This window comes from Rattus norvegicus, chromosome 1 (assembly GCF_021556685.1).
Source record: "Rattus norvegicus strain SHRSP/BbbUtx chromosome 1, alternate assembly SHRSP_T2T, whole genome shotgun sequence".
NCBI classification, from domain to species: Eukaryota; Metazoa; Chordata; class Mammalia; order Rodentia; family Muridae; genus Rattus; species Rattus norvegicus.
Genome location: NC_141534.1, coordinates 42,560,248 through 42,583,969, shown reverse-complemented (window position 1 = coordinate 42,583,969; position 23,722 = coordinate 42,560,248). Strand labels below are relative to the sequence as shown.

At 44.5% G+C, this 23,722-nt stretch overlaps 1 protein-coding gene across 1 annotated transcript in view; it reads right to left on the bottom strand.

Annotated features, from left to right (window-relative positions):
- Positions 1–23,722, bottom strand: part of Mthfd1l (methylenetetrahydrofolate dehydrogenase (NADP+ dependent) 1-like) — a 188,855-nt gene that overhangs the window by 49,683 nt on the left and 115,450 nt on the right. The window contains 4 exon segments of the mRNA NM_001108462.2: positions 10,939–11,116; positions 11,745–11,845; positions 13,142–13,183; positions 17,566–17,705. Coding sequence (NP_001101932.2) covers positions 10,939–11,116; positions 11,745–11,845; positions 13,142–13,183; positions 17,566–17,705 — 461 coding nt within the window.

The window sequence follows — 23,722 nt, the reverse complement described above, 5'->3', positions numbered from 1 at the left end:
AATCATGCTTTTCAGTACAGCAGACTGTGGTTACTGTCAAGTCATTCCTTGGTCTGGAACTTAAATATTGGACCTATAAAAAGACATTTAATAATGGGCAAAACTAGTAACCACATTAAAAAAAATTATCACTAGTAGTTGAGAAAATAGTTATTAAAATAGTAAAGAAAACTAACTCATGGACTAGGGCTGGCTCTGTGGGTAAAGTGCTTGCTGTACAACCATGAGGCTCTGAGTTCGGATCCAGCTCTCACACAGTTACGGCTCTGATGCACCCATACTTGTAGCAGTGCGGGGGTGGACACAGGCTCGCTTCATCTGCCAGCTTAGGTAAACAGTGAGCTGTGGTTTAGTAAAAGACTCTGAAGAATACAAGGTGGAGTCTGGCAAAATGGGTAAGAAGCTTGCTGTGAAGCCCGATAACCTGAGTCCGATCCTTAGGACCCACATGGTGGAAGGAGAGAACCCTTTTTGCAAGCTGTTTTCTGACTTCCACACTGTGGTTTGTGTGAAGACACACTGATGCTGGAAGTTGACAGGGAATACACCGAGGTCAACTTCTGGCTCCCAGGCGAGCACGCATGCGCATGCGTAAGCCCATTCCTCCTCTCTCTCCCACTCTCATCTAAGAAACAAACCACACTGACAACAAAAATATGAACGAAGCCTAATTCCTACACGTTAAGTGCCAAGTACAGGTGAAGAGGCAGGAAGTTACACGTCCTTGCCTCAGTTAGAGGATTGGGGAGGGCACCAGCTGGCTCATCGCTGAGGTAGCCTCTCCTCACTTTGAACAGTCCCTACTGCAAGTCCAACCTCCCCAGTACATACCTCAGCATGAAAAACCCCTGCTCTGGGGTTGGGGATTTAGCTCAGTGGTAGAGCGCTTGCCTAGCAAGCACAAGGCCCTGGGTTCGGTCCCCAGCTCCAGAAGAAAAAAAAACAAAAAAACAAAACAAACCCTGCTCTGTATACACTGTATGGTCTGCCAAGAGACAACCCTGCTTGAGGTATCTGCACCCTATGTCCTTGCTTCCTTCTCCCTGGCTTCTGGGATTCCCTCTTTCCCTATCCTCTTCAAACATCGTGTTCCCTGAAGCTCTCAGGTCTACCTTGAAGGCCACCTCTCCCACAAATCCTTTAGGGCAGTGGGTTTTCAACCTGTGGGTCATGACCCCCTTGTGGGAGGGGTCACGTTTCTGAATATTTACATTACAGCTTACAACAGAAGCAAAAGTACAGCTATGAAACAGTAATGAAATACTATTATGGTTGGAGGGTCACCACAACACAAGGAAGTGTCTGAAAGGGTCACAGCATTAGGGACATTATTACTATGCACCAGCGTTCCCTTCTTTGACATTGGGAGCACCTGTAGTGTTCTTCCCCGATGGAGGGGTTTGCTGGCAAGGCTCATGATGCTTCAAAGGACTGATGGATTCAGAGGTACTGATAGATTCAAGTGGCTTTTACAAACCACACACGATAGGAGATCCCACGTGAGTGCTCATCTCTGAAAAGGGACAACTAATTACTAATTACTCGTTACTTTCCAGCATGGCAGAATGTGGAGCCAGAGGTCAGGGAAGTTGTTTCTGTCCCAGTGTCTGAGGGAGAACCTCTGTTATCGCAGCTGCCCTGTAGGCATAGACTCTGGGAGCTCAGAGCAAGAACAACGGGTGTGGGAACCTTACAGAAAGAGCTGTGGCATAAATGCGAACAGAGACAAGCTTGAGAGTAGTGTTGTTTTCAATACTGGGAACTGAACTCCAACTACACAAATGCTTCACCACTGACGCCAGCCCGATTTCTTTCTTTTTCTTCAGACAAGGTTTCAGTAAATTGCTCCAGTTGGCCTTGAACTTATGGGTAGCCTAGGCTAGTCTCACACTTGCAAGCTCGGTCTCAGCTTCCTGGGTAGCTGAGATTAAAGGACTATGCCATGAAACCCAGTACACTTCTAACATACACAGCTCAAAGCTCATACACTTCTAACATACACAGCTCAAAGCTCATGTTAGCTGAAGTAAAGATGGGCTTCAAAGTCTCTGAGGTTAAGGACTGTAGCAGATACTTTTTTCAACCATGTCTCTCTCTCTCTCTCTCTCTCTCTCTCTCTCTCTCTCACACACACACACACACACACACACATCATCTGTCTGTCTGTCTGTCTGTCTGTCTGTCTGTCTGTCTGTCTATCTATCATCTCTCTATCTTTCAAGCCAGAATTTCTCTGTGTAGCCCTGGCTATCCTAGAATTCTCTCTGTAGACCAGGTTGTCCTTGAACTCACAGAGATCCACCTGCCTCTGCCTCCCTTGTGTTGGGATCAAAGGTGTGTGCCACCACCGCCCAGCGGTACTTTTCTTATTAGTGTGACTAAGTATCTGAAGAGAAGCAACATAACGTTGGGTTCCTTTTGGCTCACAGTTGGAGGGCATGCATTCCTCGTTGTATGAAAAGACCATTGACGGAGTGCATCATGATACTTGATACATGGATGCCAGCACCCACCTCACTTTCTCATTATGATTCAGTCTGGGATGCCAGTCCACGGAATGGTGTCAGCCACATTTAGACTGGGTCGTCTTACCCCAGTTAACCCAATCAAGATCCTCCCTCACGGACATGCCCAGGGGTCTGTCTCCTAGGTGCTTCTAGATCCTGGCAAGTCGACATTATTAGCAACCATACCATCTATTTACCTAAGTTACTCCAGCCACTGGGGTGGACAGTAACCCTTAGTATTCTGGTGAGCAAAGGATGACACATTTCCTGTCATCTAAGCACAAGCTCCTGGGTGTGTAGGGGTTCCAGAAGAAACAGGAAAGCTCAGATAGGGAGGTGCTGGGGTAATAGGACTTGATATAGGAACCGTTGATCTCACTTCCTGCACAGCACATCACCACACAAGGAAGTGCTTGCTTCAGACACTATACTGAAACTACCACCATCTCCCTCTGGTCAACAATGTCATGGGTCCAGAGCCGGCAGGTAAAGGTACTTGCCAACAAGCCTGACAGGAGTTGTATCTATGGGACTCAAATGGTAGCAAAGTGAGAACTAACTCCTGACATTTGTTCTCTGCCCTACACATGTGCAACACAGACATTCCATGGTGGTGATGTGGGATTTCACAGGACAATAGAGGATAAGAATTCTCTCATCAAGTATAAGGACAATGCCGTGGGGAGGATGTCAATCATCAGGAGCCCTGGTCCTTAAGCGGGGAGAGGCAGTTTCTATACATCTTTTCACTCGAACCTTCTGTAAGCATGAGTGTGGCTATCTTTTGCCAATAACTAATATCTTCCTTGCTAGTTAGTGTTTACTGGAAAGTGCTTTGGGAATACCAAGTCCGAGCCAGGCTGACTTTGTGACCTATTCTAAATGGGACTTCAATAGAATCCATAGTGGGAGGCAAAACAGGAAGGGGAGAGCATAGGGGAAGTCTCTTCCCCTCGGGTTCTCGCTGTCACAGCTGCGTGGCCCTCAGCAGGCACTCCAACCCACTGAACTGGAAGCCCCAGGCCAAGGTTCTGAGAGATTTCTCCTACAGCGTTTAACAAGTAAATAAATGAAAACATCTCTGTTAACTCACCGCTTAGGGTTAGTGTGAAAATGGCCCCATCGGAGTGCTACCCTCCCCGTGGTAGGACATATATTCTGTGTCTTCAGCAAAGGAACATTCTATTATTTCCTTGCTTGGTTGTGAAGAGAAGTATAAACTCTGGTGGAGCAAGCCCAGTCTAAATGATCTTTAGCTGAACTAAGATTCACTTAAGCTGCTTTGAGGCAAAGGATGGCTTTTATGAAAACAAATAAAATGATAAAGTAAGTTATGAGTGTTTATTCATTTGTCAACATTTCCCTGATTGTGTACACAGGGGATGAATCTGTTTATTCCCTTACTCTGATCTGCCTAGTGTCTAGCAGAGTGGCTCATACATAGTAGGCCTCTCCCAAGCCCGTGCTAAATAAGAAAATATCCATCTATGGCAAGTACTTTCACAACATCAAGAGGTCATATACAAGTTTTGGGGACCTTTTGTGCAAGAATTCCTGATGGAGTGCAAACCATGGCACAATAAACAAGTGTGGAGGAGAGGCACTCCTGACTGTCAAGGCTCTGAGTAAACATGGAGGCAGTCAGGAGGGGGCAGACTGCATGGAGATCTGTAAAAGCTGGCCAGACATTAAAGGAAACTTCCAAGGGCGTAGTTCGATGGTAGAGCACATACCCAGCATGTTCAAAGCTCTAGGGTTGATCCCCAGTATGGAAAAACAAAACAAAACAAAACCCAAACAACTTGAAGAGTGTCCTAAAGGAAGAACAAGAAAGAACAAGCAGAAGGAAGAACGATCATTGTACAGGAAGTGAAAGGCAGAATCCTGGGCCCAAACAGCAGGGACCTTAGGTACAATTAGACAGCTGTTGGTGACTGCCACTGAACATGAGCACCACTGAATAGCCCTGGCTGGTCTAGAATTTGCTTTTAGGCCAGGTTAGCCTTGAACTCACAGAGATCTGCCTCTGCTTCCCATGTGCTGGGTTAAATGCATGCTCCACCATGCCTAGGCTGGTGTGTGTGTGTATCACAAAAAATATGTATATGAGTTTAAGTAAATACATTTCTGGGATGTACTGGCTGCTTTATTCTACTAAAAAACCAAGTTTTTCCATAGTTTGATTTTACAAGTTTTTTGGGTATTTCCAGAATCTTTTCAGAATAATATTATATTAAGTGATATTTTCAGTAGCTTCTATCAGCCCGGATCACCACCATAGTAGGTATGCTCAAGAGGAAGAGAACCATGCCTGGTACTGGAAACCTCACCAGCTATCCAGGCCTAGTGAGATCTTGGATCTCAGAGGAGAATCCACTTTTACCAGCAAATTCCTAACTCTGCTCTAAAACTTAACTCTTAGACCCGCAGGTGAGTATGGCTCTCAGTCCTCCTCAGCAGAAGCAAATAGAGGCCTTTACAGAAAACAACAACTGGTCCCAGCACAGAGGTTAATGGCTTGGGGGAACCCAGCCCCGTGGCTAAACCTATATTTAACCCAACTCCTGCACCTAAGGCTCAGGAAACATCACAGAAGAGCAAGGCAAAAGCTTGTAGGAGTGAGAAGGTCAAGACACTCGCCATGAGACCGTATTGCTTCAAAATGGTGCCCTAAAGGATGAAAGCATTAATAGAAATTCGACTGTGCAAGGGGAGATGATGGGTTCCCACCCATAGGCAAGAATCTCAGGCAACTAATGGACTGCTGAGGTGAGAATTAGCTTCTCTCAGAGATGAGCCCTTTAATCCATTATCCAATACAAAGCGGCCAGCCTTGAAACCATATACACAAACAAAAAGGCCAGCCTTGAAACCATATACACAAACAAAAAGAAACTCAGCTGATAGAATTTATATATTTATGCATCCCCCATATATATTATATATAAATATTATATAATATTAATATATATATATATTAAGAACAAAGAGGCCATTAATTTGAGAAAGAGTAAGTGGGGCACAAGCAGGGTCAGAGGAAGCAAAGGGTGGAGAGATGTAATTACATTTTAGTTAAATTAAAAAAAAAACAAATAAAGTGAAATAGAACTAAAGGATAAAAATTAGGCTTCTAGAAATAACTATGTAGAAAGGCTTTGTGGGGCCGGAGAGCTATATCAGTGGTCAAGAGTTCTTCCTAAGCAGGCATGAGGAACTGAGTTTGAATTTGTGGTATCCATGCAAAAAATGTGTGTGTGTAGGCCTAGTGCTGAAGAGGCTTAGGTCGATGGAGTCTGCCCGCTGCCTGTCTGACTCCAGACTCAGCAGGAGACCCTTCCTGTGACCTTCAAACGCATACAGAAATGCATATCCCTCCTGTAGTTTAACACACACACACACACACACACACACACACACACACACACACACACACACGGGCAGGCAACAGAGAGAGAGAGAGAGAGAGAGAGAGAGAGAGAGACAGAGACAGAGACAATATAAAACAACACAATAAAACCAAAGCAATGGTTTATAAACAGTTATGCTTCTGCTCCCTTGGAGACCAGATGCTAAAGGCAGCAGTTTGGAAAAAATCCCCTTCACGTGATTAAAAACACTATCCAGCCTTCTGCTACCCACCCCTGACCACATCTTAGCAAGGCCACATTACTGCTGTTTCAGCGCTGCACCAACCAAACAAACTCATTGGTATGCATCCTGACAGACAGAATAAAAGATAGCGTTCTTTTGTGTCTCCAAGGCCACAGAGCTGAAAGCACGTAGGTTAACCATTTTTATTCTGTGATGCTGAAATCATGTATTTTGATGCTCATAAAATATTCAAAGGATCAGTTAATAACTTGTAAGTCTCCAGGTGCATGGTAATTACTCATAGTCTATTTTAAATGAAGCTTGAATTTTAAAACGACGGACATGTGGTTTGGCAGGCACCCTTTCTGGTAACTTGGACAGTTGTACTACTGGAAACAGTTCATGTTCATTTGCACTGATCAGACCACACTGGTACAAGGGCTGCATGACACATGTACCACCTGGTGTCCTGGGAGCCGCTGTCACTGTTATTAGGAACATCAGGGATCTGTATCTCTGACACAAACCATACTTTGTGACAGAGACTAGCACAGTGAGCTACCGAGGGGTGAGTGCATACTTCTAGAAGCCTGGATCCCAAGCATCCGCCCTGAGCAGCAGGTTCACGTAGGAATCCCTGAGAAATCTCATCCTCCCAAGATAAGTGCAATGTGTGACAGACACTGGGCTCTGGGAAATGAATAAATGTCTCACTGTTAGACAATCTGCATTCGCCACTGAGAAATACTGCAAATAAGGGATTTGCAAGGGTAATGTTTCTGGTTATTATGCTCAAACAGGACACTGCAGGGACTACCAATACTTCCTTGTCTTCTCCCCGGTTTTCTTGAACCTTTGATCTTCTTGCCTCAGCTTCCTGAGTGCTTGGGATTCCAAGTGTGTACCACCATGCCTGCCTGAGCATGTATGTTCATGATGTATCGTGTCCTTTGTGCCTCACAAACCTGACTTGGAAATGTGTGTGTGTGTGTGTGTGTGTGTGTGTGTGTGTGCGTGTGTGAGAGTGAGGGGGGAAGGTATGGTGTGTGTGTGTATGTGTGTGTGTGTGTGTGTGTGTGTGAGTGAGGGGGGAAGTATGGTGTGTGTGTGTATGTGTGTGTGTGTTTATGTGTGTGTGTGTGAGAAGGTGTGTGTGTGTGTGTGTTGTGTATGTGTGATATGTGGTGTGTTTGTGTGTGTGCGTGCACTCGAATGCACATTGTAAGAGCAATGAAAGTGGCTCCATTTTAGTTTCATGTTAGAGGATCCTGTGTACTTTTAGGTTTTCCTCACTGCACAGCAAAGCTATTTCATGTCCACAGAGATGTCTCCCCTGAATCTGAAGGGAACTGTTTTCTTAAGATCTATTTTATTAAAAAAAAAAAAAAAAAAGATCTATTTTATAATATGGTATCTTTAATGTCCACTTTTAGCCCCTACAATGAGGCTACTATATTTAAATTTAAGCTAGAAAGGCCCTATGAGAACGGGAGGTAAATGGTAGCCTCTCAACTTGTAGTGGAATCTTCACAGCTTGCCATTGGAGAGTCCTTCATAGCATTAGTGGGAATAGCATATTTCTAGAAACTTCCATCCCGATGATGATGTTTTTCACAGGGCACATAAATGAAACGACACACCGTTTTTTGTTTTTTGTTTTTTTTTTTTACCTTCCTCATCCAAATGCTGTTTCCTCCATCAGTGATACAGAGATGGGAGGGGCTTTGCCAGACTAAAATGGGACAGTGAAGGGGATGCTTTGAAAGCCAGGGTGGTTCTTGTGTAGTGAGGCTCAGATCTCTCTCGGCCAACTAGCACATAGGAATGAAGTACCAGATGGGCTGCGGAGGCACATGCAGGTCAGAGGAGAATCAGAAGAGCCAGAGTTGGGAAAGATCTGTTCTGGACATTGTTGTGGGGAATTGGGGATGAATCACATCGAAGGCTGCTGATGGGCAGGACGGAAGACTGGGCCTCTGCAGAGGCAGCTGACGCACAGATAAGAAATCAAGAATAAAATGATACAGAAGTGAGAAAGGGAGCTTTCACCAACAGGAAACGCAACCATCTAGGACACATGCAGATAGCTTGTCACAGACAACCCCACAGGGCCCGGTACCTACAAAGGAGAAAGGAGAAACAGGGCAAAGGCCATGCAGATACAGATGCCCAAGGGAGAGATGACAGAAGAGGACACAGAAGGGGCTTGTCACCTTTCTTATTGCATGTGTCCCCTCCCCTATTTCCCTAATGGCTATAAAGTGGGTAAGACCTAAAGAGAAACTTTAAAATTCTACAGATTCAACCCCATATGCACAGTAATGTATGTAAAGAACATTTAAAAGCGAATGACTTTAAGTTAATCACATCTCTCTATGCTAAATCCCTACTTCATATACATAGATGTAAGCACATGTGCATGTGTATGTGTATTTAAATTTATGCAGATAAGATTTGAGGATTTTACCTCAAAGGTGGCAAATTCCTTAAGTTTCAATGACAAGAAAAGTCACAATGCCCACCCTGAGGCTAACTGGAATATATTTAAATTTGAATCTTTGAAGAAAAATGAAGTGATTTTCTCAATAACCAACTAGAAAAAAACAACAAACAAACAAACAAACAAACAAGAAAACCAAACACTCTGCCTTGAAAATGGCTGGCAGAGTAGGAACCAGACTTAAACTAGGGTGCTGGGAGTGTGAGTGTCCCCGTTCATAAACTCATGACTAGCTGTGCTTTGATTTTTCTTCCACGCAGCTCCCATTGTGCCCCAGAGAAAGGCTCTAGAGTTCTATGTACCAGGGAAGGACTAACAAAACCAAATGTGAGCCTGCCTCATTGTGAAGGTCACACCTCAAAATGTATGCAAACCTAGAGGAAGGGCACAGGGAGGAATTTTAATCTCAATCCCTTGTTTGTTAGCTTTCAGGGTCATCCTTCTAGAGCTTTGCAAAAATGTGTTTTTATGATTCCACTCGAAGGTCTTGAGTGTCACAGAGAAGGAAGTTGTGGTCTAATGTAACTCTGCCTGAAGTCAACGGTGCAGTAGGAATGCACCTTACAAGAAAATACATATCGATATGACACATTTTAAAAAGGAATAGATACTCGGGAAAGAAAATAGGTAAAATAAAAGCGAAATACACATGCAGAAAGGAAGGGTTCCTTTGAGTGATGGTGAATGTCAAACTTTTTAAAACTTAGACTTTGTTTTCCTGAGACAGGGTTCCATGTAACTCTGAGTGGGCGGCGGTGGTGCATGCCTTCAATCCCAGCACCTGGGAGGCAGAGGCAGGCAGATCTCTGAGTTTGAGGCTAGCTTGGTCTAAACAGTAAGTTCCAGGTCAGCTAGGGCCACAGAGAGAAACCTCGTCTCAAAAAAACAAAAAATACAACAAAACTGTTGGTTTCGAACTTACTGTGTATCGGAGCAATCTTAAATTCCCAATGTGCCTCTTCCACTAAGGCTGAATGGCAACATTAGCTTAAAAATGAACTCTAAGGCTGGATACAGTGATACACGATTGCAACCCAAGAACTAAGGAGGTAGGGGCAGGAGGGATTAGAAATTTAAGGCCAACCTTAGCTATATATTAAGTTCAAGACTAGCTAGGACTATCTGAACTTCTTTCAAAAGACTGAACACAGGAACCCACCTGCCCCCAAGAAAAAGAGAGAAACTAAGCCAGAAAACCTAGGACTACCATTGATGGTTATACAGCCTCCAAACTAGAAAGCTTGTTGAAGATATAGACACACACACACACACACACACACACACACACACACACAAGCACGCACGCACGCACGCACACACGCTAGTCACAGCAGCATTTATAGAAGTCATGTGGTGGAAGCAACCCAGGCCTGTCAGCAGAATGTGGTGCATACATCAAGTCTTAAAAGCAATGAGGTTTCTCACATGTGCTATGACACCATCCATGGATATTACGCTGTGTGAAACAAGTCATGGTAAAAAAAAGAAAGAAAAAATGAATACAGCAAGATCCCATTCATAAGAGGTGTCTAAGAAGTCAAATTCTAAGACATAAAGTAGGACGGTGGTTCATTGAAGGATCTGTGGGAGGGGGTGTGGCCAATGCTTAAATGGAGACCAAGCTTCAGTTTTCTAAGATGAGAACAGTCTTAGAAACCGGTTGCACAGTAAGGTAAGTGTATTCAGAACTGCTGAACTGCACATGTATGCATAACTTAACATATGTTTTACTACAAGGAAAAGCTATGTAAGATATTGGGCAAGAAAACCACAATGAGGGCTGATGGCTCCGTGGATAAAGGTGCTTATTGCAGAGCCTCACCACCCTTGGTTCCATCCCTGGAACCTACATGGTGGGGGTCAGAACTGACTTGTACGAACTGACTTCCGATTTCTGCATGAATGCTATGGTGTGTGTGTGCCCACATATATCACACATATACATGCACCCACGCACCCATGCACGCAGGAGCGGAAAAGAACCACAGCAGATATAAACACGCAACATGCCTTCCACTGAGTAGCTGGGACACTATTCAAAAGCCTTGTTGCTGGTAGGTCAATACCTGCGAGTTAACCACCCAGAGCTGTCCCATCCCTTGAGCCCAATCTTTGAAAGAAGAGCTTTGGCTTTAAGAGCACAGGTCTGGGGCAAGGGCATGATCTACCCTCAGCAAATGGCAAATTGGGGAGCTAATGCCTTTATTCATGAGCTTCCTTCACTGTAGAAGCTCCAGGAAGGCCACCCAAGATGGGTCATGTAAACAGTGCTTTAAGTGCTGGCCTTCTACAAGATACAAGGGCCGACACTCCGCTGTTATCACGGTAGCTGGGACTTACCTGAACATCGTACAGGAACCGGAAGCGGCTTCTCTTATTCGCAGCTTCTCTCACAGCCCGAGCCAAGTCCACGGACCCTTTTCCTCCAGCTGACCAGTGATAGCAGGGGACCGCATCAAAGGCACCGGCCCGTTTAGCGAGCTCACACACCAGGTCAATCTCTGCACGGGTGTCCGTCCTGGTGATGAGAACGTTTGTGGATTCTGCATCTGTATTCACTTAGCAATGTTTTGAAAGAAAGACTAATGGTTTATACAGAACTTCACTCCCTAACACTGAATATATTTTGAGCATCAAATGTGGTCACATTGTGTCTAAATAACTCAGACTTGACAATAAGCATGTAGAACGAATCCCCTTTAACATGACTCAAACGTTCTTTTGTTAGTTGGTTTTGTTTTGTTTTTGAGATAGGGTAATCCTGGCTTTTCTGGATTTGCTCTGTAGATCAGGCTGGCCTTGAACTCACAGAGATCTGCCTGTCTCTGCCTCTGCCTCCTTGTTATGGGTTTTTAATCAAGAAAATTCTGTAACAGCTCCTTTTGATCATTCATTCAGTCTATCAGACAGAAATCACTGGGTAGAATGGGAAAAAACCAAAATAGCCTCCCCCCAATCCAAACAGATGGTGATTTACTGTGTGTTTCATTTCCACAGTAACACTAGAGAACACATTTGGGAAAATGAAACCAAATCAAACAAACAGAATTCTGTGTCTTTCAGATCAAACTGAGAAAGCCAAGTGCCCTCAGGACACAAATGTAGTCACCAGCGTGGCCCCACAGACAGCAGAAAGCTGGACTCACTTGAAGACATTCAGTGCCACCACCACGGGCACCCCGAAGAGCTGAGCGATCTGAATTTGTTTCTGTAGGTTGCAGCAGCCATCAGCTACCAGCTGAATGTTCTGGAAGGAAACGGGTCTCTGTGTCATTTTGCCTTACCTAACTCTCCCATCCCCCAACCCCCAAGCTAGACCAGCCTTATCACACTGGCAGCTTTCCTTTTTATCTTTTCTTTACTTTATTGTCTTCAAAATGTTTAAAAAGAAGACCTAAGTCATCTTGAGTTTCCAAGAAAGATGTCTACAGACAGAGGTGATTCACGTTCAAGTTGGGTTCTCAAACTGTTGTGGGTCCAAGCACAGGTATTGAGACTTGGGCCAGGGAACTATACTGCCTAACAGAACTTAGGCAGTCCATTCTCTGGTTTAAACCCATGGCGCCACCTGTAGGAGCTGAGTGGTACTGTCACTAGCTAATCAGTTTATCTGCAGGATAGATATTGAGTGCACTCCTATAAGCCATAAAAACAAGTGTGCATTATCTCCCAAGAGACAACTTTTGCTGCAACAAAAGAAGACACAGGTAAAAGCTTCACTCATCTCTGGGCTTTGATAGCTGTTTTGTGAGAAGAGAACAGCAAATAAGTCTACATCTATCTTTTCTTCAGCTTCAAGAGTTAACTGAAAGGGTTTCATCCTTTTATCCCACATTCATTTTCTTGGGGATTTTTAAAAAATGAAATTATAGTGTGTGCACATGCGTGTACGTATGCATGTGGAGGTCAGGGGACAGTCTTGGCTGTTCTTCAGGTACCTTTCTTTTTGAGGCAGAGTCTCTCACTGGCCTAGAGCTCATGAAGAAGGCTGGCTGGCTATCGAGCCCCAAAGATCTACTTGTCTCTGCCTCCCTACTGTTGAGAAAGCAAGTGTGAGCCACCATGCCTGGCTTTTGATGCGGATGCTAGGGATGGAATCCGGGTTCTCTCGCTTGGAAGGTGCTTATGCACTGAGCCATCTCCTCAGTCCAGATAAGCATATTTCTGGGCTGGAGTGATGGCTTAGTGATTAAGAATACTGACTGCTCTTCCAGAGGTCTTGAGTTCAAATCCCAGCAACCACATGGTGGCTCACAACCATCTGTAATGGGATTCGATGCCCTCTTCTGGTGTGTCTGAAGACAGCTACAGTGTACTCACATACATGAAATAAATAAATCTTAAAAAAAAAAAAGCACAGGGGGTTGGGGAATTAGCTCAGTGGTAGAGTGCTTGCCTAGCAAGCGCAAGGCCCTGGGTTCGGTCACCAGCTCCGAAAAAAAGAAAAGAAAAGAAAAAAAAAAAAAGCACATTTCTAAGTTGTACATTCATTGACAGTCAACTGGAAGCTAATCATTGATTGGGTTGAATGATTAGCTCTTACCTCTTCTGTATATTCTTTCTTGAGAGGAACCCCAGCGGTTACCTGAAATAAAGAGACAAAAACTAAGACCCATCCTATGACTTAAAACAGTGCTCTTCCCTGTAGCAATGGGCCTCCTATAAAAGGAGAAGTCTACTCAACTTTGAGTAAATAAACCACTGTAAATTTTACACAAACCTTCCAAAGTTAAGAAGAAAAAATACTTCAAAATTGTAATTTATATATAGCTAACATCTTACTCATATAAATGGGGGAAAAAACTCGACTCAAAACATAAAATTGACTAGTAAAATCCAGTTATATGTAAAGCAGATTTAGCTGCCTAAATCAGGCATGTTCCAATTTCTTGTAAGTAATGATAATTTAAGCAACACTTACAATCTTAAAGAGAAAACCCAAATTGTCATCTCAAAAGATGGAAGAAAAACTTGCCTCGGTTTTTATGCTAATTGGGCCAATTAAAAATAGAAGGTAATCCCTGAGTCTTCATTACAAATGGATCCCAAGCATGGTACTTAACAACCCCCTTGAAGATGAGGACTGAGAAAACGCCTGCAGCCAGCACCTGTCATACAACGCTGCATTACAGTTAGGAAGCCCTTGCCAGTGACGAGGGGACAGACATAGAGTGGAAGGAAGAAAAGGAACTCATTTTGAGCACAGAATGGCAGCCCAGAATCCCCCAAAGACTTGGTAGGTTAAATCAGTACGACAGTTAAGAGAATTCAGACAGGTTAGTGACAAAATAACATAGAAGGACAGAAATAATCTGTTATTTAAAGGCATAAAGCATATGGGAACAGATCTGTACGAAGGCACAGACAATCTTTATGAAACAAGCAGTAACTTCCATTGGAATAGAGTCAAGCAGCACTATGAAGAGATGTCTAATGCCATTGGAGTAGAAATCCCAGATGGCCTGCAGAACCTCCAGCTGATTGTCAGATACACACAGGGGTTTGAGCATGTGGCTCACTGATGCAGAGCTGGTCTTATGGAAGCTAGATACCTTAGACCCCCCAAAAGAAAAAGAAAGTCCACTAGCAAAATGCAGATATCCCTGAAAAGGGTCACGTGTAGGTCACACGTGAAGGAACTGCCTGGCTTTGGATCTCCGCAGTGCATCTGCCTGCACCAAGAGACATAACTAGATCAGATCAACTGAAGGCAGATCCTGGAAAGTGGCTTGCACACAATTGGGAAAATGCAGTCATCCCACCTTAGGTCAAAAAATGGGGTGGGGGGCGCAGGGCAGGAACAACTTAAGATGTATTATGGAGGCAATTACTTATTAACACGGAAAAAAATTGATATTAAATCCTGTCAATGCCCTATACTCCAAAACACATGGTTTATTCCATGTGTTGACTTGTTGAAAATTTAGGGTGTCTGGATATTTGGTCAAGCATTATTGTACGCGATTTTGTGAGGATATTTTTGATGAGATTATACACATAATTCAGTAGATTTATGAATATGCAACGCAGACCGGCCTCCTCTAAGCCAAGAAGAATTTCCAGTGGACAGCCAGCAGACTGGACCTCCACCATCAGTGATCCCAGATGAATCTGTGGATCCTGGATTCTGGACTTGCACACTTTATAGTCATGTGACCTGGTGCTTTATTACCTTCCACCTCCTACCACATAGCTACACACCCAGTGACTTCTCCTGTCTCGAGAAACCTGATTACCGTAGTGCACTTAAAGGATTAATTGAGAAAAGGCTATAGATTCAGAGTAAACGGATGTCAGTTCTTATGCTGCACCAAGAGCGGTTAGCGTACTGGAAGACAGCCTATGGATTTAAAATGCCTGTGGTGTAGCTGTTAAATCTTCATACACAGGCTGGACCTAGGCCTCTCCACTCATATGCAGCAGAGACATAGCATGGTCTTCATGTGGGTCCTGAACAACTGGAGTGAGGGCTATCCCAAAAGCTGTTGCCTGGACTTAGGATATGCGCTACCTTGTCTGGCCTCAGTGGGAGAGGAAGCACCTAGTCTCCCAGAGACTTGAAGTGCCAGGGTGAGGGATATCTAGGGGAGGGCCCATCTCTCAGAGGAGAAGGGGAGGTGAGGATGGGGGAAGGCCTATCGGAGGGGGCAGGGGGCGATCAGGAGGGGAGGCAGTGAGAGGGTTGTAAAGTGAACAAGTGTTTCCAAGAGGCTTAAGGGAGGAGGGAAGAGGCACGGTGGATGTAGGCAGCAGCAGTCTATGGGCTGGGATGACTGAATACAAAGGGGAACAGGACAGAAGTAGAAAGCAAGATGGTACCAGCATCATCACTGCTTCCCGCTGTAGATTCAGGATGGTTTGTCTATGCTCAGCCTACGGAGTGGCACTATTAGACTGTGTGGCCCTGTTGGAGTAGGTGTGTCACTGTGGGTGTGGGCTTTGTCTTAGCTCCCTGGAAGCTAATATTCTTAGCAGCCTTCAGATGAAGACGTAGAACTCTCAGCTCCTGCTGCACCATGCCTGCCTGGATGCTGCCATGCTCTCACCTTGATGATAATGGACTGAACCTCTGAACCTGTAAGCCAGCCCCAATTAAATGTTGTCTTTATAAGAGGTGCCTTGGTCATGGTGTCTGTTCACAGACATAAACCCTAAGACTGTCGCCTCATGCTCCAGTCACGGTTCCTTCCTGGCACCAATGGCCCCTATGCTATTGTCTCAGATCATGAATCCCAGCAAAGCCCCTTCCTCCTTTAAGCTGCCTCTAGTCAGGTATTTGGTCACATCGACGAGAGAAAGAACTGTGTTAAAAATGGGCAGGTTCAAAGGTCACAGGATTTTCCACTACCCAAATAATGGATTAAAAACGCAAACCTCAGCTGAGTAAACAGACACAAGGCAGCCATGGCTGTTGGTGTAATGATGTTGAAAGGAAGCAGAAATTGTCCTGGATCAAAACTATCACCCCGGAGCTGCCTCGAGTAAGAGGCAAATGCACTGAGGTGGGTGACGTGGATTAAGATGGATATCGGACTAGAAGATCAAAGTTCATTTGCTACTTAATTACTGAAAACATTTCCTGGATATGGAATACGCTAGGCCCCGGGGGCCTGGTGACTAATAAGACAGTTCCTGAGTTCAAGGGGATCAGACTCTGAGGAGGAGAGATCCTCACAGAACACCATGAGGCCGGGCCCAGCCTTCGCAGCTCTGCCTGGTTACTGTCGCTCATTCATGTGACAGTTTGGTCCTTCAATCTTCTCCACACATTTGTTGAGGTATGTTCTCCTGGTGGAGAGCTATCGGGAGGTGGTAGAGTCTTAGAAGGAGGGCCTAATGGGAGCTGTCAGGGGAAATACAGGAGTCTCCCCCCGCCCCCATCCCTACACAGGAGGTGAGTGGTTTTGCTTTGTCCTGGACTCCCAGCCTGATGTACTTACCTACTGCCTTGCTTCAGGCACAAATGCTGACCAGAGGATCACAACTTACAAAGCTAAGAGTCAAAAATAAATCACGTCTCGGTATGAGCTGAGTATCAGGGATTCATTTTAGGAGTGGGAACTGACTTAACGACTGGCGTTTCTACTTAGGGTCCCGAACCGTGTGTTACCTTCTCTGCAAAAGAACCAAGGCACTAGGTAGGGAAGGAAGATGCAGAAAGGAATAACTGGAAAGAAATCACAGCCTGGCAATGGGGCACACACAAGCAAGGAGATGTGCATCAGGACTGGAAATTATGCAGAGCACTTTTAGAGTATGGAGGTCTGAAAAAACTCTGGGCTGTCAATTCTAAGTCTGACCAGTTACCTAAGCCAAGGTGTGATATTATTACCGCTGGTCTCCGTGTGTCTCCAAGATTTCTTCCTTTAGTTTATAAAGAACAAATCAGACCAGATAGACTTTAAACCTTTGGGAGGCCCAAAGCTGTTTGAGTTAAAATGTAGGCATGGCAGAAGAAGAAAGCATCTCAAATTATACATACATACATATAATTTTTCATTCATTCATTCGCATTGGTGTTTTGCCTGCATGCTTTTTGTATGGAGGGGTGTTGGATCCCTTGGAACTGGAGCTACAAGAGAGTTGTGAGACACTATTTGATTGTTGGTCACTGAATCTAGGTCCTCTGGAAGAACAGTCAATGAGTGTTCTTAACCACTGAGCCAATTCTACGGCTCATATGTGTGTGTGTGTGTGTGTGTGTGTGTGTGTGTGTATACTGTTTATGTATTATGTGTGTGTGAAACCTGTGTGCTTATAAGTACTATGTTTGTGCAGGTGCCTGTGGAACCTAGAACAGGGTGTTAGATCTCCTGGAACTGGAGTTATAGGTAGTTGTGAGCCACGTGATGTAGGTGTTGGGAACTAAACCCAGATCTTAAGAGTGGCAAGTGCTTTTAACCAGAGCCATCTTGCCAGTCCCTGGCTTTTTGTTTTTTTAAAGCTAGGAAGAAACTAAGAACTTACACTTGGCCCACCTCCATGCATCTTCAGAGCTCGAACGGTGGCCACCAGGACAACAACATTGGGCACCAGGCCAGAAGCTCGGCATTTGATGTTGAAGAATTTCTCCATCCCAATATCAGCCCCAAAGCCAGCTTCAGTCACTGTTCAGAAACAAGTAGGGAATGAGCTATTAGTGTCAGAACACAGCAGCAGGTCCTGGCAATCAATGTCTAACAACAGTACAAGCATTCACGAGTCCCTGCTCCTGCCACACAAGGCGCTGCGTCTCCTGTCTATACAACTGTAACCTGGCATCCCTACAATGGAAGATGCTTAACTTCATCACACAAGGCAGGTCTCTCCCCTGTCAGACCCAATAGGCCACAAGGACTCACTGTAAGGCCAAGGGCTGTCTTCCTAGTATTAACTCCAACCAAGGCTTTTCTTAACATAGATGAGATTTTCAACTTTGTAACTAGGCTCCAAACTTTATCAAAGGGTCAAACATATGTTATCCTTTCTGAATTTTGCTGAGCAAAATTCAAGTTGAAGGCATGGCTTAAGGATATTGATCAAGGGATGTGAGGAAAAGCAGCAGTTTGATTCCAGAATCATATTCCTCTTTTCAGATTCCTTTCCAATTGATAGAAATGGTAATGTGGGGGCGCAGTGGGTGAGAGCAAGTCCTTGTTGCATAAGCAGCAAGGAACTGGGTACAAATCTCCACATGGATGAAAAAAATCTAGATGTGGCTGTGTGCACCTGTCACACAGTGGTGGGGAGAGACAAGATTGCGGAGGCTCACTGACCACCACCCTAGCTCCAGGTTTACAGAAAAAAGATCTTGGGCTGGAGAGGTGGCTCAGCAGTTAAGAGCACTGACTGCTCTTCCAGAGGTCCTGAGTTCAATTCCCAGCAACCACATGGTGGCTCACAACCATCTGTAATGAGATCTGATGCCCTCTTCTGGTGTGTCTGAAGACAGCTACAGTGTATATAATAGATAAATAAATCTGAGAGAGAGAGAGAGAGAGAGAGAGAGAGAGAGAGAGAGAGAGAGAGCTTGATTCAAGGGAAGAAGGTAGAAAATGATGAAATCAGACATCCTATAGCTTCCTCTGGCCTCTGTGAGCACATGAGCACACGTACACACATATATGTACCTGAAACCAACCATCCCATGCCCCAAGACATGCTTTTGTGCCATTTGTGGAGGTGACAGTTGGAACTTGAGTATTACTTTCCAAATCTATGTTAGATACTGGGCCAGTAGTACTGTCTTGCTTCAGGGCCTTGGTATTCAGCATGTAATTCGTGGACCAAGAGCAATAGCATCTCTTAAGAGCTTGTTAAAAAGGCGGAACATTGGGCCCATGAGATCTACTCAACCAGAACTAGCATTAAAAATAACAAATCTGAATTGATTTAATGTGCATGAATGTTTTGCCTGCTTGTATGTCTGTGTATCACTTGTGTGCCTGATATCTGCAGAGGCCAGAAAGGACCATGGGTCCCCTGTTACAGTTGTAAGCCATGTGGGTGCTAGGAATTGAACACAGTCCTCTGAAGAACAGCCAGTGCTCCTAAATCTCCAGCCCCAGCAGAATCAGTATCTTAACAAGACAATCACGTGCAATGATTGCCCATTATCATTTGGGAAGAATACTACTGATGTGAAAAATATTTTGGAATATGCACTATCTATTGACCACAGGACTAAGGCCATAGTTAATGGTACAGATAGGAAGTAGAAGTAAATGAATATACTATGGTCTTACAAAATTACTTAAGGGCTACTGTTGAAGCCAGGTAGCACAATGCTTGTCTTGCATGAGAGAATTCCTGAGTTCAAATCCTCAGTAGGACCCAGAGGCAAGGAAGAGTAAAAAATGAACAAATGAACATATTGTTGGTATTCTGTGGTATTCTTAGCTCCACCCCCACAGCTACGGGGCAACAGACAGGTATGCTCCACCCCTGTTACCTGGCAACAGCCAGCTATGCCTGACACTATATACAGGGCTGCTCTTACCCCCACCCCCCTGCTGCCCCCAATTCTCTTTGCTCCCCTGCTCTTCCCCTCTGTCCCTTCTCTCCCCATTCTCCTCTCCCCTTCCCTCCACGTGCTCATGGCCAACCTCTATTCTTCTACTCTTTTTCTCTCATTAAACCTCTCCATGTGCAACCATGTTGGTTTGGTATGTTCTGTCTGGACGCAAGCCAAGATTTAAACCTCAACACATATGGCCTTAGTGTTCATGGGAAATAGAAATTTTAACAAAAATTGATGAAAACAATTTTTTTCAGACGTGATTTTTAAAATATATATATATATATATACTCAATTCTCTTTTAGCATTTCATGTACCTGTCTTTTTTTAATAGAATACACATAGTTCTGTAGTCTCCTTAAACTTAAAAGTATAATTTTCTATCTGTACTAGAAACCTTTACAATTTGTGATTATAAAAACAGTAGTTTACAATTTTGTTAAATTGATGTGCCAAAATTTGTCAAACTGTCCCCTCTGTTGTTGAACATTTGGGCAGTCTCCAGCATACAGAAAGACACCTGAAGCCGTGCTATGTGTGTGCTTCAATCTCTTTCAAAGTGTATTCCTGGAATAAATTTCCAAGGACAAGGTTATGGGCAATGGACATAAAACATTTTTTATGACCACTGATTCACATTTGACAAGTCAATTTTATGGTTTGAAATTAATGTTTTAGCTTACTATAGAACGGATAGGTTTCATAGCTTTTTTTCCCCATTTATTCCCCTCCCCTACTGCCTGCCCTCCCTGCTCCCTATTTTTTACTAATTTTTCTTCAAAAAGATTTATAGCAGAACAATTGAAAGAATGCCCCTCCTTTGCACGGGAGATGGGATCATTTTCGTGACTCCATCCACAGTGGGCAAAGTTAGAAATGATGATCAATCCCCTGTGAGGAGGTCCTGAGAGGCTATGAAGGTGAAGCTTATTATGCCAAAGAGATTCTAGAACGTTGGAGACGGAAGGACCACAGGAAAAGGAGAGGTTGGACGGAGAAGGATACTCCTCTTTCCCTGCTTCCTGACTGTGGATGAAGTGCCAACCACTCCTGCTACCAACCTGGCCTACCGCAATGGACTACAACCTCAAACCGGGAGCCAGAACGAACTGTTTGCCTTGCTGCTGCTTTTCTCAGTATTTTATCACAGCAGCAGGAAACATAGGTAACATAAATACCGGGCTCTTAGACACCTGCTCAAAGACCCAGAGGATTTCTTTTATACCCATCCCTCTACTTAGCATTAGCTTCTGTCTTAAGTCTCAGTGTGATCCCCACACTTTCTTCCATTCATAGATTTTCTGTTACCTAAAGGGAAAAAAAATTCTGAGCATTTTTGTCATGAAGACTTGAAGCTTTGCTCATGTAAACCAGCCCGACTCTGTCTCCCTCCACACTCCAGAGCAGGGAAGGTACTTGGTTTGGTACAATGCTTGCATAAACACAGGAATGTGAGTTTGACTCCCAGAGCCCATGTTATAAAAAGCCAGGCATGGTAGCTCATGTTTATAATCCCACACTGGGCAGGTAGAGGCAGGTCAATCCTTGGGGCTGGATAGGCAGCCAGTGTAGCCTTCATCGGTCAGTTTCAGACCTATAAGAGAGTGTCTTCAGAAGGGCTGGGGTGGGTAGGTGACATGCTGAGGACTGACACCTGCATTCACACCCACATGCACACACACACACACACACACACACACACACACACACACACACATTCTGCAGTAACATCAAGCTACCCCGCTTCCTGAAACAGCTATATTACTATCATCTCTGCTGTTCTTTTCCTTTCTTTTCTTGTTGCTCCTTAGACACAGCAGCTAAACCTCAGTTCAATGGCTCACATCCTAGAAGCTTGCCTGGATCTTGGGCAGGGGAATTCCCTTCTTCTTGTCCTCTAGGGCATCTTCCACCTCTGCTACTGTTTCTCCCCCTCCCCCACTCCTGAGATTTGCATCCTTGTGAGCCCACTCTGCTAGCTCTTTCTTGCCTGTCTCCAACACTTAACACAGTCCCTGACATGTAAAAGTGCATAAATAAACTCACAATTCAACATTATAGACACATTAAAATAGGGAGAACAACATGTCTGTCTCATCTATCCTCTTTCTTTTTCTACAAAACTGTTTTGATAATTTTAATCACGGATGCCAACGGTGTAAATGCCACACGTATCTGACAACGAATGACATCATCGCCTCGAATATCTAAACAGAGTAATTAAGCTCAATTCCGTACTTTAAGGCACAAATTGGAAATAAACAAGAGTAGAGAAAAAGAAAAAGAGAGTTTCAGTTAGGGGAAGGAAGTGGGCTGTGGCTGGGAAGGTTCGTGGACTCCAGCTGCCAAAACGCTGCACAGGAAACAGGGAAGAGTCAGATTCCCATGCTTTGAAAACTGTTCTGTTTTCTGAGCGTGTGATCGCTCTTTGGTTTGTTGTTTCCTTGCTGCAGGCTGCCTAGGGAGAAGGTGAGCTGATGGGTGATTGACCTTTACTAAAGCCAGAAGCCCTTTGCTAAGGCATGGACAGTGGCTGACTTGGAGATTGACAACTGCAGGGTTCAGTCTTAGCCCAGCCCCGCCCCGCCCCGCTCCGCAGGGCCATACTATAAAGCCTGGGCCTGTGAGAAAGCACAGGTTGCTCTTCCTGTAGTAGGTTTTACTTTCTCAGGACTTCCTGAGAATCACCAACAAGTTAAACCTCTGTGGTGACCTAAAAGAAGCAACCCATTCCGTTATCTTATTTGCTATTCCTAATAAAACGTTCAAGAGCCAAGTCAAAGATCCATCTCATGTCAAATTTAACAGTTATTAAAACATGAAGCCTAGTCCGCTTAGCATCACTTGGCTTTCCTGAAAAGCACGGAATGTAGATTTCCGAAGGCTGCCCTTTTAAAAGTGGCTCGTGATAAAAAATATTTGTGCAAGCCCAGCCAGTATTTGTCTTGGCAATCTCTTTTTGTTATAGCTCTTTCACTTACAGCATGAATGAAAACAGGAAATGCTGATGGATGGGCTCATTGAGAAAGCACAGAAGTTATCCTGCAGGATGGCTTAATTTAAACTTCAAAAGCCTACAAGCAGCTCTGAAAAGGGGAGAGAGGGCCATTGGGTCCCAGCTAGAAGGGACTAGGAGCTCTGGGTTCAGAAGGGGCCTGAAGTTCAGGCAGCTGGCTTAGCCATGACAACTCCCGAGAGCACTCAAGAGCCCTGGTGTAAAGATCATACAGCAGGAGTGACCAGGATGGCCACAAAAATGTGACATTGCTAACATGAGGCAGGTCATGTGCTCTCTACACAACCCCTGAAGGAGGGAGCTTCTATTCACCAAGTTTCCCTCTGTTATCTCTGGATCCTTGTATGCAATGAAAAACGGGGTGACAACTCTCAGATTTCAAAGTAAACACCCATCTTTATAAATCTTACCTTTTCCTAGAGAAGTCCTGTCAAATACAGGTCCATAAAAGCCTGGACTGTGAGGAATTTAAGGATGACATTCTCTAGAGAGTGGACAAGGAACCCATTGTGGGTCCATGCTCCTCTGTTGCCCCTGATTTCACTGCACATTGCATGACCCACTGTTCTACAAGAGAGTATGTGTACATCTAGGAATTCTGGAAAAACTTTCATTTTTTTTTTCTTACTTGACAAGTCCTGAGCCTCTGTTGCCCTGTGGTGTGTCTATGCACTTGCCTGCCGGAGATGTCCTCATTTATTGAGGCAAGTAGGCCTGCAGCTGCCCCTTACTGCTGTGATGAAGTAGGGAGGCTAAATTACCCAATGGGCAAGCAGCATGACTCTGCCTTCCTTCTGCTTTCAAATTCCCATATTCTTCCCCTCCCTGTTATCTACCTCCCCCCTTTCTGCTTTCCCACCAAACTCCTCCCCAGCAAGCCTTCCTCTCTTCATGTCTTGTTATCATTTTTAGGATCTGCTTTGGGGCCTACCACATTTAATTATGATTGCTGTGCAAGCAACGGTGATGTAGCTATACCACCCAGATATGATACCTCCTCCAAGGCCAGCATTAACTGACTACAGGCCTCCTGTGTGGGGCTGTCACGGGTCACTAACCCATCTGTGATGGAATGTTGCTGTGGCCTTTTCTTCTTGAAACGACTTCTGCA